General features: G+C 34.1%; 1 protein-coding gene across 1 annotated transcript in view; it reads left to right on the top strand.

Annotated features, from left to right (window-relative positions):
- The window catches only part of CYLC1 (cylicin 1), a 56,912-nt gene that overhangs the window by 19,888 nt on the left and 20,009 nt on the right, over positions 1-17,015 (top strand). The window contains exons 3-5 of the mRNA XM_043459129.1: positions 3,592-3,632; positions 5,151-5,269; positions 6,546-8,288. Coding sequence (XP_043315064.1) covers positions 3,592-3,632; positions 5,151-5,269; positions 6,546-8,288 — 1,903 coding nt within the window. The remainder of the gene's footprint in view (positions 1-3,591; positions 3,633-5,150; positions 5,270-6,545; positions 8,289-17,015) is intronic.

The following is a 17,015-nucleotide window of genomic DNA, read 5'->3' as shown; positions in this document are numbered from 1 at the left end:
ATAAATATGCTAAAGTTCCCAACTATAATTGTCAGTTTGCACATTACTTTTTCTTTTATAAATTATAGTTTTATGGTTTTTAGAGCTATGTCAGTGGGTACATGCCTATTTAGAATTATTACATCTTTCTGTTGGATTAACCCCTTTACCATTATAAAATATTCCTATTTATTTTTATGTATCTTAAATTTAACTTTGACATTAGTTTAGCTCCATGAGCTTATTATCCATTAAGGTACACAGTGTATCCCTTTACCGTTAAAAAAAGAAACAAACAATAAAACATCATGTTCTCTTACATTTTAGGTTTATTTATTATAATCCAGTGACAAATTCATGGTTTAAGTGGTGTACTTAGTCCATATACTTTTCTGTGGTAAGAAAATTAAACATGAGGACTACTCACCAAATTTTTAAGTGTAAAACACAGTATTGTTAATTATAGGCCCAATGTTATGCAGAAAAACTATATAACTTGTTGATTTTAGTCCATTTGCTTTTTTAAAGTTTATTATTTATTTATTTATTTTTGGCAGCACTGGGTCTTTCTTGACCTTCCCTGGTAGCTCAGTTGGTAAAGAATCTGCCTACAATGCAGGAGACTCTGGTTTGATTCCTGGGTCAGGAAGATCCCCTGGAGAAGGGACAGGTTACCCACTCCAGTATTCTTGGGTTTCCCTGGTGGCTCAGAGGGTAAAGAATTCACTGCATTGTTGCTGCTTGCAGGCATTTCTCTAGCTGTGGTGAGCGGGAGCTACTCTTGTTAGGCATGAGCTTCTCACTGCAGTAGCTTCTCGTTACAGAGCACAGGATCTAGGTTCACAGGCTTCAGTAGTTGTGGCAAACAAACTCAGCAGTTGAGGCTCGCAGGCTTAGTTGTTCTGCAGCATGTGGAAACTTCCCAGACCAGGGATCAAACCTGCGTCTCCTGCTTTGGCAGACAAATTCTTACTCAATGCACACCAGGGAAGTCCCCAGTCCATTTGCTTTTAATGTAACCGCTTTATGTTTGGATTTCCATCTATCATTTTAGTTTTATTATTTGTCCCATGTTTTTGTTCATTTATCCTTTATTGCTTTCCCTTATATTAATCAAACATTTTAATTGCATTTCCTTCTCTATTATTTTATTTATACACTTTTCATTATTCTTTAGTGGTTACGTTTTAATTTATAGAGGTATATAACAAATTAGTATCTTTACAACTCCCAGAGAATCAAGTTTCTTATAACACCTTAACTCCAATTATTTCACCAATCTTTATTACCACTATAAATTTTGTGTTTAAATTTATAATTTTTATTTTAAACTCACCAGATTATCATTATTATGTGTAAATACTTAATATTCATGTTCTGCACCCAAATATGTGCTCTCTTATGCTCTTTATTTTATCTTAAGTATGTATTATCTTAGGTCATTTCCTTCTACCTCAAGAATTCTTTTTTTTTTAACCTAAGAATTCTTACTTGCATTTATTTTAGTACTTTCTGCTAGCTATACAACTTTCACAATTTTTTTTATTTTAATATAAAAACAATGTTTTTATTTCACACTCACTTTTGAAAAATATTTGTGCTGTGATAAAATTCTTAAATTGTCAGGGTTTTTTTTTTTTTTCTTTTTAGAACTAAATAAAAAATAAAAAAAGAACTAAATATTCCTTCCATTCTCTTCTGGCTTCTGTCACTAATTTTCCCCTTTATTTCAAAATATAGGTTCAGATCACCTATGTAACAAAACTGTATGCACACAATCATTTATTGCACTAAAATGTACTCTTTGAAATGAATAAAAATTCTCAGGATTTTAACTATATTAAAGCCCTAATGATTTGAGACTGAGGCCACTTGTATACAAGGCAGTGTGTGCTAAGTCACTTTAGTAGTGTCCAACTCTTTGTGACCCTATGGGCCATAGCTTGCAAGGCTCCTCTATCCATGGAATTCTCCAGGCAAAAATACTGGCAAAAATCTTCCCAACCCAGAGATCAAACCCACATCTCTTTCATGTCTTGAATTGGCAGGCAGGTTCTATACCACTTAGGAAGCCCATATACAAGGTAGACATGTTGTGATATTTGACTCTTTTCCCATTTCTCATTGTTTCTTGATTGCCTTTTCTAGTGTTTTCCAAAATGAGATGCACATGCAAGATAATCAGTTGGAATGTGTGAACAGGGTATTACAGCTTCAATTTATGTATTTTATTTCATCTCTTAAAATTTTCTATCTTAATGCATAATTTATAAGGTATATTGTTACAGTAGAATTTGAACTATCCACACATCATCTATATTGAATCGTGTTCAAAAGAAAGTTTGAAAAGGATTACTTTAGACTGTAGCAAAGAAGTCAAAATCAATACAGGTGCAAAGTATTTTTCCCAGAATGTGAAGACAGTGATCCAGCCAGCATTTCTAACTTTTAAACTATACAATTTCCAGGATCCCAGGCCATTTAACCTTCTAGCTATGCTATAGAATAAATGTGGTTTCAATACAGATGAATAGACCATTGATCTATTTTTTTTTTTGAAAAAGCAAACATCACAAGCTTGGACTATTTCAGAAATCTATGAAGTTTTCTTTTTCAAGACCATTAATTCATACATAGAACTGAGTGTGATTCATAACTAGAACTGAGTGTCCAAATAACCTGTGAGAGTTTTTAAATAGACTTGATCAAGCCACATCGAGACTCTGGGTTGCAAAGAGTTTGACACAACCGAAGTGACTTAGCACACAGAAGTACAATCTCAGAATTAGCAATGGTCACATTCTACTGTTCCTGCTAATTAATAAGGAAGCAATACTTAAATAAAATACAATTTTAAAAAGATAAAAATTTTAAAATCAAAAACAAATTATACATGTGTATATTCGATAGACAACACAATCATTACAAAATTAAATGAGTACTTTCCAAATGGAAAATACCATGGACCAATTTTTCCATGTGTAGGAGCAACTCAAAATACAGATCAACAGTTATATGTTCCCCTCTCACACATCATTAGTGTTTTAATTTAATTTAAGTACTAAAAATATTAAAAAGTGGTAGGTTGTCTTCAAAATTTATGTAGTGAATTTAGAAGATATATGGTTCATACTGATTTAGATGTTTTCATTAGAAAATTGCAGGGGAACTAATTCTATTTATTGCTCTATATAATTAAATAAGATATTTTACATGTTATAGAATTTTTCAAATTAGTGGATTTTTTTACTAAGTTAAATTTGTCATTAGTAAGTTTATTTAGATATGCACATAAGATTATATTTCCTTCTATTTACCAAGTTTTTAAAATTAATTTATTTACTTTAATTGGAGTGTTTTTATTTCAGTTTTGATCTATAGTCTATTTTTATTCAAGTTTCTGATGAGAAATACAGTCATATACATCTATAACTTGATTTAGAGGAAGGTAATTGTGGATTACAGGTAGAGAGTCTTAGATAATGGAGTTCAGAGAACACATCAGATTTCTGACAGCATTACTATTAAAGGCATCTTAGTAATAATAGTCATTATTATTATTATTATTAGACATAGTACAAATTCAATTAAAACATTTTCTTTTTTAAACAGGCAAGAAATAAACATCATAACATATGATAATTCCATACCAAGTAAGAATTTAAATTATATTTGAAAATAATTTTAGGGAAAATGACTAATGTCTTCCATTCAATGTGATAAAGCATAAAAAATCCTTGAGTTTTTGTTAAAATCTAAGAGAAGCATGAATATTGGTATGTGTGTCTGTGTGTTTAAAGTATTCCTGTAGTCAGAAAGAAGAAAGTTGACAGTTCATGTGTTGAACAGCTAAAACTTTAGGAAATTTCTTAATATATTGAGTTGAAATTCACCTGCAATGCTACAACTTTTATCCATTGATTCTAGTTATTCCCTCAGGAAGCAGAGAAGTCTCTGACATTGTAATTAAGAGCATGGACTCTGGAGCCAAACTATCTGTGCTTGAATCTTAACTCTTCTGCTAAATTTATGATTTGGGGGCAAGTAATTTAACCTCTCTAGGTGCTTTATTTTTCTACATCTGTAAAATGGAGTCAATCATAAATTATATTAGCTAATTCAAAGTGTTGCAATGACTAAGAGTTGATATATATAAAGTGCTTAAAACACAGTCCAGCATATAGCACGTGCTATATATATGTTGGCAGTTGCAGCTATCTTATTACTACTATTACTACTACTCTTTTATGTAACAGCTCTTTAAATATTTGAGTATAATGATCACATCTCTTGTTAATCTCCAGAAGAACTATCTAGACTATCCCACTTTTCTACTTTTGATAGCTTCCAGATAGCTTGATCCTCCTGATCACTCTATTCTGGATGCCCTCAAATGTGTGCATGCCCCTTCTTTAAATAAGAGTGTCAGAACTGAATGTAGCATTTGGGCCTGTGGCCCTAATTTTTATGGCTTGGGATGTCATTGAGGACAGAGGAGAAGTAACATAAACACTTAATCACTTGAGACTTTCAACTGACGCTCTGTTAATAGCTATTATGGGGACTATAGAAGAAGTCATATGCTCTGCAATCTGAACAAAATGACATGAAGGTAGTGGAGATAATGGAGATGTTTGGAAGGAAACAGTTTCTTTATTTTCCATTCCTATTGTTTGGTTGTATTACTGTAACTATTATTTTCATTATATTTTAAATTGGAGGATAACTGCTTTACAATGTTTTGTTAGTTTCTGCTGCACAGCAACATGAATCAGCTATAAATATTCATACATCTCCTCCCTATTGAGCCTCCCTTCCACTCCCCCATCCCACCCCTTCTGTCATCACAGAGCACTGAGCTGAGCTCCCTGTGTTATACAGGAGCTTCCCATTAGCTATCTATTTTACACAGGGTAGTGCATATGTTGGTTTAATCTAGAAAGTAAAATTACAAATGTCATTTTAAACTTAATTTGGTTCTAAATGAAATAGTCGATTTTTATTTTCCCTTAACTGGCATGCAAATAAACTACAAACTCTAGGCCGGGGGACTGTATTTTGAGCTATAATTTAGTTTAAATTAAACTATATTCCTTGCTCAGGAATATTTCAGGACTGATGAAAGTCTGGCTATTAGCTGCAAAATTGTTTGTTATCCTCTCTCATTTCAGTCATTGAATCAAGCAAAAAATTATGGAATCAACAATATTTCACTATAGCATTTCCCAAACCATCCCAGCCAGGTGGAAAAAAGAGATTAAGACCTTCAGAAATACAAATCACAGCTCCTGTGAGTATTGACAAGATCATTTTTAATTAAATATAATGTTACAATACATACATACAAATAAAATACATAATTTGAATTTTGATACCTTTAGGAGGCAAATATTTTAGGTGTATAATTTCCTGTATAGCAGATTGTCTCCAGCTGTTTCTGATTGAACTTATATGTGTTTCTCCATTTCAAAGGCATTTTAAAGCTCATAGGCTAGGTAAGCTGGAGAATCTAATACTGAAACTGGTGGGATCTCTCAGGAAATGTTTGCCAGCTGCAAAAGCATGTAAAATTTGAGTCTTAGAATAGGAGCCAATCTTGAGGTTTCAGGGCCTTTACATTTTCTTTAATCTAGAATTCAAATACCAGATACTTGGAGATTCAAGTTTTCTATTTTTTTTTTTTTTTATAAAGTGGAGTTATCCTTTCAACTAACCAAAAGAAAAGTTAGCTTACAGAGGTCACCCATAGTGATAGCAAAATATGTTTTAAAAGCATCTCCCAAAGCAGAGCTATAGTCAATGCATTTATTCAAGGGCCATTTATTTACATCTATAGAGATCCAAGTTTCATGCTTCTCTTCATGGTCTTCCTTTCATTCCATATAACAATGGAAGAAATATAAGAAGTAAATGTAAAATTAGTCTATGTGGTCACTATGACAACCAGCCTTGACAAATGTTTGGACAGAAGTAAAAATATATATATAATTATAATAATACGCTACTGCTACACTAATTAATGCAGATAAGACACTTGTTTTATTTTATGTATTTGTTTTCAGCAGTGCTTCACAGCAGAGATCTTAGGTTTTCAATTTGGTAAGAAAATCTTGAAAGTAGATGTAGAAATCAGGCTAACCCTGAAGCCTACAGAATTGTAAACTATCATAAGAATTATCATGACAAACTTCAAGAGTATCAGCTTATTTTTTTATCTATTTTGGGGCAGAAGGGTATGCAAAATGTTTCAAAATATCTCTCCCATGTAAGAGTTCTAAAGGAATTTATTATCTATTGTGAGGCCAGGTCCTGAAATGTCATGAATCATTGTGGACCCCTTCTTATCCTAATATGAATCACTGAGGATATTCTGAGGTTCCTCTTAAATTCATTTTATTTCTAAAGTGGAATTTTTTCACATACACATACAAACACACAAAGAATGTTGAAAAAGAAACAAGACACAATCTAAATAGATGGTCATCGAAAAGCTAGACTATTTGTTTCAATATAAAAAAGATAAAACTCATTAAAAAACTTATCACTATTCAAACCATTTTTTTCAGAGACATGACAAAAGAAATGTAGATGAACTTCAGAAGCCAGCTCATATATGGATAAGGCATTCTTTAAGGAAAAAAATTCAAAGTCCATCTATTAATTTAACCATCAGGAGACAGGCCTCATTCAGACATATAACCCATTCTAAAAAGGCAGAATCTAAAAAGTGCAAAGATGACAAAAAAGGAACAACTTTGAAGAAAATTTCCAAGAAAGACACAGGCCCACATGAAATAGATGAGAAACCTAAAAGAGGAAGTAAAGCAGATAAAACTCCATCAAAATCATCACATGAAAGTCAACTATCTAAGAAGTTAAAGTCCAAATCAGAAGCAAACCCAGAATCCAAAGATTCTATACAAGTTTCAATAAAGCATCCAAAAAAAGATAAGAGATATTCAAAAGATTCCAAGGAGATGGATTTTGAATCCATAAGTACAAAGAAGTACTCTAAGAGCTCAAATAATAATTCTGATGCCATATCAGAGACTTTCTCAAAAAATAGTTCAAATGTGGGTTTAATGATGCATTTAGGGGAGTCAGATGCTGAATCCATGGAATTTGATATGTGGTTAAAGAATTATTCACAGAATAATTCAAAGAAGCCCACAAAGAAGGATGCAAAAAAAGATGCAAAGGGGAAGGGCTCTGATGCTGAATCTGTAGATTCAAAAGATGCAAAGAAAGATGCAAAGAAAGATAAGAAGGGTGCAGCTAAAGACACCAAGAAGGATGCAAAGAAGGATGCAGAGTCTACTGATGCAGAATCTGGAGACTCAAAAGATGCAAAGAAAGGCAAGAAAGAGTCAAAGAAAGATGACAAGAAAAAGGATGCCAAGAAGGATGCTGCATCTGATGCAGAATCTGGAGACTCAAAGGATGCAAAGAAAGATTCAAAAAAGGGCAAGAAAGATGATAAGAAAAAGGATGCCAAGAAAGATGCAGAGTCTACTGATGCAGAATCTGGAGACTCAAAGGATGCAAAGAAAGATTCGAAAAAGGGCAAGAAAGATTCAAAGAAGGATGATAAGAAAAAGGATACCAAGAAAGATGCAGAGTCTACCGATGCAGAATCTGGAGACTCAAAGGATGAAAAGAAAGATTCAAAAAAGGGCAAGAAAGATTCAAAGAAAGATGATAAGAAAAAGGATGCCAAGAAGGATGCTGTGTCTACTGATGCTGATTCTGAATCTGAAGGGGATGCAAAAAAGGGTGGAAAAGATTCAAAGAAAGATAAGAAAGATTTAAAGAAAGATGACAAAAAGAAGTCTGCAATGAAATCTGAAGAGTCTACTGAAACTGAGTCTGACTGGGAGTCAAAGAAGGTTAAACGAGAATCAAAGAAAGATGCCAAAAAGAGTGCAAAGAAGGACACAGAGTCTAGTGATGCTGAATCTGATGTGTCTTCCAAAAGAGACCTAAAGAAGACTGAAATGTTCAAAAGTTCAGATGCTGAATCTGAAGAGTCTCTATTTAAACCTGGGCCTAAAAAGAGAGTTGATGAATCAGATGCCACATCTACAGATTCAAAGAAGGATGCAGTGGAACTAAAAAGAGGAATCAAAATGCCATCCCGGAGGACTACATTCAAAGAAAAAGGAAAAAAAATAGGTACAGGTAGAGTTCCTCCATCAAGAGAAAGAGCACCACTACCTCCTTGTGAGCCTTTATTGCCATCACCTAGAGTCAAACGTCTCTGTTGGTGCCAGATGCCTCCTCCACCTCCAAAGCCAAGATACGCTCCTTTGGTATGTTTGCTCCTGTTTTATTTTTTAGAGAAAATTTGATTAAAAATGAAAGATATATTTTAAATTTTGAATTCATATTTTCTCTGAAGATTAGTTCTCTTTTACTGGAATATTGACAAGTTTGAGACTCACAGATGAGAAAAGATAGAGTACTTCCATAGGACCCAAAAGGGATGCAAAGCAAATGTCAAAAAGTTAAGAATAGTATTTAGACTGGAGCAGAGAGAACTGGCTTGGTATTTAAGAAATTATTTATAATTATTTGTAAAAAGGATCATATTACAGATGTGGTTAACTGCCCTATACTTATGAAAGAACAGAAAGGAAAATAGCTAAAATTTCTAAGGGGCATATTTTAGTAGTATATAAAGACATTTCCTAGGAAGTGCTGAATATGGTAAAAGCTCAACCAAATTCAGATACAGCAAGATAGAAATATACTAGGATTCAGATATGCAAAAAAGCATATTTAATTATTTAATTTTTTAACAGTATCTTTATGAGTTGTCACTAGTACTGATAATCAGCGGTGGGAAACAGTATTTTCAAGGTTGATCCAATCTCTTTGGATCTGTAAATTTAAAGTTTTCTATTTTTCTCCTACAGAGGATCTCCCTTTCAATCCCCCTTCCTTTAAAACCTGGCTGTAAAGGGAAGCTTAGTTACACATTTCACTTTGGATGGAAGGTCTGCTCTTCCCATTCTTGTCCTCCCTTGTTGGCTCTCTGATTTTTGGTTGAGGTGTGATTCATTTGCATTGTTTCTGGGCATCAGTCTGTGTTTCCTCTGCTTTTCCACAGTGTTAATTGACTATTCTCAGCATGGTAGGTCTCATGCTGTCTGTCCTGCTAACTTCAGAACATCTGTAGGTATGTCTGGGTCTTGACCTTATATTTAATTAATTTTCCCCCACCCTTTCTCCTCTTCCTCTCTGTCCCCCTATTCTTATTCTTATATCTCAAAGGGCTTCCATTTCCTCTTATGAATGGTGGGAATCTCACTTTACCTTGTATTCCAAGTTTTTTTTCTATCCTTGGTTTATTTATAATAAAACTTTTTGTATTGACTTCCATTTGTTCTTCACATATTTTACATTTGTGGGAGAGATGAGTGAATCCCTATTATCTCTTTCAAAAAGGCTGATTTTAAGTCCATTTTTCTCCTGGCAGACTCAAAATGTCTGCTTTGTGACAAAGCTGATTAATGACCCCATTGTTTAGGGCTCAGTCTAAGTCAACGGGGCAGATAACCAGTAAAGCAACAAAATTTGTAAGGAATGAAAATATATTGGTGTATAATTTTTTTTTCCGCCGCCGCCCTCTAATTGGTGTATAATTTTAAGGTAATTGAGAAAAGAGACCCTCGAAAAGCTGAACTCTTTTACAAAAGCAGTTTTTATGAAAAATATGTAAAATACAAGAAAGTAATACTACAAAATCCTTGAATCTGAGGATTAATTTTAATTGTAAAAAAAAAAAAACTTTCAGGATATGTTCTGGCCTTGCATATATTCATACCATCACTGTAATAAGCTTAAATTTGTATAGCTACCATGTAATCAGGCTCTTCCATCCCTACCACTTTACTAAAAGTGCTCTTTTCAGGATTACCAAATACCTTCTTGTAGCCACACATACTGAGCTCTCTTCTCTCCTCATGTTATTCTATAATCCAGCAGCATTTAAACCAACCTCTTCTTCTTTTAAAAAATATTTACTTTACTTGAGTCTATCCCATCCTGTTCTTTCTACTTACTGGAAGCATTTCACCCCCTTTATTATATCTTATGCTTCCTCACCTTTAACGTTAGAATGATCTAAGTCTTGGTCCTGGACCTTCTCTCTAAAATTCTCCTTTGGTGAGTTCATCCAATTCAATAGTTTTAAATGTCATTTACATATTGATAACTGCAAATGTAATATAGCCAACTTTGGTCTTTCCAATGAGTTCCAAGTTCTAAACACCACTTGGAAGTTTCAGTGTAGTCTACTGGACATCTCAAATTTAACATATATGAATAACACTCTTAACCCATCTCAAAACCTAGTCCTTCCCAATATTCTCCATCTTAGTAAATGGCACTGCCATCCACCCATTTAATCTTTTAAAATCTGGATATCATCTATGATTCTGCTCTTTACCTCATCCCTCATATGTGATCAATCACTAAAACTTGTATACCTTACGTCCAAAATATATCCTGAATCAGTCCACTTCTTCCATCTCAATTACTACTACCTAAATAGTCCCAATATTCATCATAATCTTTGCTGAAGTACTGCAAGAGTCTTGCTGCCTCTACTGTCCACTGCTTAAAACACTAATGGTTTCCCATTACATTCATAATAAACTCAGACTTCTTACCCTGGCTTTCAATGCTTACATTATCCAGCCTCTATCTATTTTCTACCCTCATCTTGAACCAGTTTCCCATTTTATTTTTTGACCTACCCAAACTAGGGTATTTTTGCTTCTCATATACATTAAGATTGCTCTCTTGGCAAGCTTTTGCATATACTGTTCCGTCTGCTTGGAATTCTTCTCCCCAGTTTTTGCATGACTAGTCCTTTTCATCATTTGTTTTTTCAACTTAAATATTATCATTTTGGAGAAGCCTTCCCTGATTTACTATATCTTATGTTATCCCCTCCCACAACAACTGTCCAGTTACTCTTCTAACCCAGAATCCTACTTTATTTTTCTTCATAGAATATTTCTATTGTTGTTGTTGCTGTTGTTCAGTTGCTACATCATGTTTGACTTTTTTTCAACCCTATGGGGCTATAGTCCACCAAATTCCTCTGTCCATTGGACTTCCCAGGCAAGAATACTGGAGTGGATTGCCATTTCATTTTCCAAGGGGCCTTCTCCACCCAGAGATCAAACCCACACTTGCATCAGCAGGTGGATTCTTTACCACTGAGCCACCAGGGAAACCCCTTCATAGAATTATGTATCTTAATATAAAATGTTATGTTTATTCATTTGTTTGCTAGTTACATTAACCATTAGAATTTAGGCTCCATGCAACAGTGAACCTGATCTTTTTTTTTTTTTTTTTCTTCATTTCTGTATCCACAGTTCAAAAAGTGTCACCTGGCCTATATTTGATTGGTTAAGAATTTGATATCTCTAAAGGAGCTGCAGATCATATCATATCTGACATCCATTTTCCTAAGTATTTCTTTTCTAGCAACATTAGACTAAAATGAACAAATAAGACATTTTAGAAGGAAAGAAGTCACAATAGTGCAAGTTACATTCTAAATTGACATCTGAATAGAAAATATATATAACCTCACTTTTGTGTGGGAAATTAATGATTAGATAGAGTTAATGATTCTTAAGTCTTTTTTTGTATGAGCTTGAAAAACCATGTCCTTAGTCCTCCCACCAGAGTCCTTCTGATTCTTATAGCAGCACATAAATAAGGCTAGTACCTTGTTTCAGGGTCAACATTATTCCTGGATTAAAATAATTCACATTGAAATTATGCTTGTGAAGATTGACATACTCCTCAAGATTGAATGAAGAATTATTTTTGTTCCATTTAATGGAAGTAGAAAACTAAGTTTAGAGTGTTTGTTTTCCATTCTAATTTTTTTCTATTTTTTATTTAGATATAATTGGCATACACTGATATTTTAGTTTCATGTCTACAACATAAGATTTGATATTTTTATATATTTAGAAATAATCATGACAATAGCATATTCAACTCTATCACTGTGCACAGCTACAAACTATTTTTGTGTGATGAAAAATTTTAAAAAGTATTCTATTAACATTGTCAAATATGCATACAGTATTATTAACTGTAGTTGCCCTCCTTTACATTATATTTCCATTACATTTTTTTTATAGCTGCAAGTTTGTACTTGTTAACTCCTTTGAACCGTTTTGTCCACTGCCCACCCTCCCCACATCTGACAACAACCAATCTGTTCTCTGTAATTCAATTTTGTTTTTCTTTCTAAATTTTCTGCATATGATATCACACAATATTTTATTATTATTTTTTTAATTTTTACTGGAGTATAGTTAATTTACAATGTTGTTGGTTTCCAGTGTACAGCAAAGAAAATCACTTGTACATGTCCATCAGATCTGTTCAATTGCTTAGTCATGTCCAACTCTTTGTGATCCATGGATGGCAGCAAGCCAGTCCATGGGGTCTTTGTCCATCACCCACTCCCAGAGCTTGCTCAAACTCATGTCCATTGAGTTGGTAATGCAACCCAACCATCTAATTCTCGGTCATCCCCTTCTCTTCCTGCTTTCTATCTATCCCAGCATCAGGGTCTTTTCTAATGAGTCAGTTCTTCACATCAGGTGGCCAAAATATTGGAGCTTCAACTTCAACATCATTTCTTCCAATGAATATTCAGGACTGATTTCCTTTAGGAAAACTGATTTGATCTCCTTTCAGTCCAAGGGATACTCACGAGTCTTCTCCAACACCACAGTGCAAAAGCATCACTTCTTTGGTGCTCAGCTTTCTTTATGGTCCAACTCTCACATCCCTACATGACTACTGAAAAAAACATAGCTTTGACTATATGGACATTTGTTGACAAAGTAATGTCTCTGCTTTTTAATATGATGTCTAGGATGGTCATAGATTTTCTTCCAAGGTGCAAGGGTCTTTTAATTTCATGCTGCAGTCACCATCTTCAGTGATTTTGGAGCCGAAGAAAATAAAGTCTGTCACTGTTTCCATTGTTTCCCCATCTGTTTGCCATGAAGTGATGGGACCTAATGCCATGATCATCTTTTTTTGAATGTTGACTTTTAAGCCAGCTTTTTCACTCTCTCAATTTCATCAAGAGGCTCTTAGTTCCTCTTCACTTTCTGCCATAAGTGTGGTGTCATCTGCATATCTGAGGTTATTGATATTTCCCCTGGCAATCTTGATTTCGGCCTGTGCTTCATGCAACTGGCATTTTGCACGGAGTATTCTGCATATGAGTTAAATAAACAGGATAACAATATACAGCCTTGACATGTTCCTTTCTCAATTTGGAACCATCCTATTGTTCTATGTACAGTTCTAACCGTTGCTTCTTGACCTGCATACAGACTTCTCAGGAGGCAGGTAAGGTGGTCTGGCATTCTCATATCCATAAGAATTCCCCCAGTTTGTTGTGATCCACACAGTCAAAGTTTTAGCATAGTCAGTGAAGCAGAGCAGATGTTTTTCTGGAATTCTCTTGCTTTTTCTATGATCCAACAGATGTTGGCAATGTGATCTTTGGTTCCTCTGCCTTTTGTAAATCCAGCTTGGACATCTGGAAGTTATTGATTCACATACTGTTGAATTTACACAGTGTTGCATAATTTTGAGCATTACTTTGCTATTGTGTGAGATGAGTGCAATTGTGCAGTTCTTTGAGCATTCTTTGGCATTGCTTTTCTTTGGGATTGGAATGAAAACTGATATTTCCCAGTCCTGTGACCACTGCTGAGTTTTCCAAATTTGCTGGCACATTCAGTGTAGCACTTTAACAACATCATCTTTTAGAATTTGAAATAGCTCAACTGGAATTCCATCACCTCCACTAGTTTTGTTCGTAGTGTTGCTTCCTAAGGCCCATTTGACTTCACATTCCAGGATGTCTGGCTTTAGGTGAGTGATCACACCATCGTCGTTATCTGGGTCATGAAGATCTTTTTTGTATAGTTCTTCTGTGTATTCTTTCCACCTCTTCTTAATATCTTCTGCTTCTGTTAGGTCCATGCCGTTTCTATCCTTTATTGTGCCCATCTTTGCATAAAATATTCTCTTGCTATCTCTAAGGATACATGGTATACATGTACATATATTCACTTTTTTATAGATTCCTTTCCCATATAGGTTGTGACAGAGTATTGAAGTCCCTGGCCTGCACAATAGGTCCTTATTAGGCATCTGTATTATATATAGTACTGTGTATATGTCTATCCTAATCTCCCAATTTATCCCCCCCTTTCTATTATCCCTCTGGTAGGCATAAATATATTTTATACATCTGTGACTCTATTTCTGTTCAGGAAATGGGTTCATTTGTACCATTTTTTTTTAACTCTACATATAAGTGATAACATATATTTGTCCTCTTTCTGACTTACCTCACTCAGTATGACAATCTATAAGTCCATTTATGTTATTGCAAATGGTAGTATTTTGTTATTTTTAATAGTTTGGTAATATTCCATTGTATATATGTACAACATTTTTAACAATTTATTTTTAATTGTAGGATGATTGCCTTACAATGTTGTGTTGGTATCTGCCACACATCAATATAAATCATCCATAGGTACACATATATTCCCTCCCTCTTTAACCTCCACCCTCCTCCCACCCTATCCCACACCTCTAGCTCATCACAGAGCACTAGGTTGAGCTCCCTGTGTCATAGCAAATGCCCACTGGATATTTATATATGGTAATGTATATGTTTCCATGCTACTCTCTCAGTTTGTCCCACCCTCTCCTTCCCCCACTGTGTCCACAAGTCTATTCTCTATGTTTATGTCTCTAATTCTGCCCTAGATATAGCTTCATTAGTACCATTTTTCTAGATTCCATATATACACATTATTATGTGATATTTGCTTTTTTTCTGACTTACTTCACTCTTTATAACAGGCTTTAGGTTCATCCACCTCACTAGAACTGATGCAAATGTGTTCCTTTTTATGGCTGAGTAATATTCCACTGTATATATGTACCATTACTTCTTCATCTTATCATCTGCCAATAGGTATCTATGTTGCTTCCATGTCCTGGCTATTGTAAATAGTGTTTCAATGAATACTGAGATACTTGTGCCTTTTAAAGTTGTGATTTTCTCAGGATATATGCCCAATAGTGGGATTACTGAATCACATGCTAGTTTTATTCCTAGTTATATTGTTTTTGTTTTTAAAGAAATCTCTATACTGTTCTCCATAGTGGCTGTATCAATTTACATTCACACCAACAGGGCAAGAGCATTCCCTTTTCTCCACATTCTCTCTAGCATTTATCACTTGTAAATTTTTTGATGATGGCCACTCTGACCAGTGTGAGGTGGTACTTCATTACAATTTTGATTAGCATTTCTCTAATAATAAGAGATGTTGAGCAGTTTTTCATGTGTTTATTAGCTATCTGTATGTCTTCTTTGGAGAAATGTTTGTTTAGGTATTCTGCCCATTTTTGATTGGGTTGTTTGTTTTTCTGATGTTGAGCTGCCTGAGCTCCTTGCATATTTGGAGATTAACCTTTTGTCAGTTGGTTGCAAAGAGTCAGACACAAATGAGTGGCTTCAATTCTCACTTTCACTTGCAATTATTTCTCTCATTCTGAGGGTCATCGTTTCATCTAGTTTATGTTTTTCTTTGCTATGCAAAAGCTTTTAAGTTTAATTAGATCCCATTTGCTTATTTTTGTTATTATTTCCATTACTCTAGGAGGTGAGTCATAGAGGAACTTACTATGATTTATGTCAGAGAGCATTCTGCCTATACTGTCTCCTAAGAGTTTTAAAGTATCTGATCTTATATTTATGTCTTTAACCCATTTGAGTTTATTTTTGTGTATGATTTTATAGAATTTTCTAATTTTATTCTTTTACATGTAACTGTCCATTTTTCCCAGAAATACTTACTGAAGATGCTGTCTTTTCTCCATTGTATATCCTTGCCTTCTTTGTCCTAGATTAGTTGACCATAGGTGTGTGGGTTTATTTCTATGCTTTTTATCCAGTTCCTTGGATGTATATTTCAATTTCAGTGCCAGTACCGTACTATTTTGATGACTGTAGCTTTGTAGAATAGCCTAAAATCAGGGAGTCTCATTCCTCAAGCTCTGCTTTTCTTTTGCAAAATTGCTTTGGCTATTTGGGGTCTCTTTTTGTTTCCATACAAATTGTAAGTTTTTTTTTGGGGGGGGGGTTCTACTTCTGGGGAAAATTTCATTGGTAATTTGACAGGGATTGCTTTAAGTAGGATAATTTTTGATGATAGCGATTATTCCAATCCAAGAACATAATATATATCATCATCTGTTTGTGTTGTCTTTGATTTCTTTAATCAGCATCTTATAGTTTCTGGACTACAGGTATTTTGCCTCCTTAGGTGGGTATATTTCTAGGTATTTCACTATTCTTGTTGATGCAATGGCAAATTTAATTATTTCTTTAATTTCTCTGTCAGATATTTAATTGTTAGTGAACAGATATACAAGAAATTTCTGTGTATTTATTTTGTATCATAGCTTTATCAAATTCACTGATGAGCTATACTAGTTATTTTAGGATTTTCTATGTATATAAATTCAATATCAATATTGTCTTTTTCTGATTGACTTATTTTACTAGCATAAGTCCCTCAATTTCCATTCATGTTGCTGTATATTGCAAGATTTTCTTTTTATGGCTAAATAATATTCCACTTTTTATATATTCCACAACTTCTTTATTTATTCAACCATTGGTGAATACTCATTTTTCCATGTCTCAGATATTATAACCAATGTGGAAATGAACATGAGGGTGCATATATCTTTTGGAGTTATTGTTTTGTTTTTGGTTTTTTTTTTTTTCTGGTAAATACCCAGAATTGGGATTGCTGGGTCATAGGCAATTTTATTTTTGATTTTCTGAAAGACATCCATATTATTTTCCCTAGAGACCGCACCAATTTGCATCACTACCAACAGTATACAAGGGTTCTCATTTCTCCACATCATCATCAACCCTT

This window comes from Cervus canadensis, chromosome X (assembly GCF_019320065.1).
Source record: "Cervus canadensis isolate Bull #8, Minnesota chromosome X, ASM1932006v1, whole genome shotgun sequence".
NCBI lineage: Eukaryota > Metazoa > Chordata > Mammalia > Artiodactyla > Cervidae > Cervus > Cervus canadensis.
Note: the sequence above shows the minus strand (reverse complement) of the source record. Positions and strands in the feature narration are given on the sequence as shown.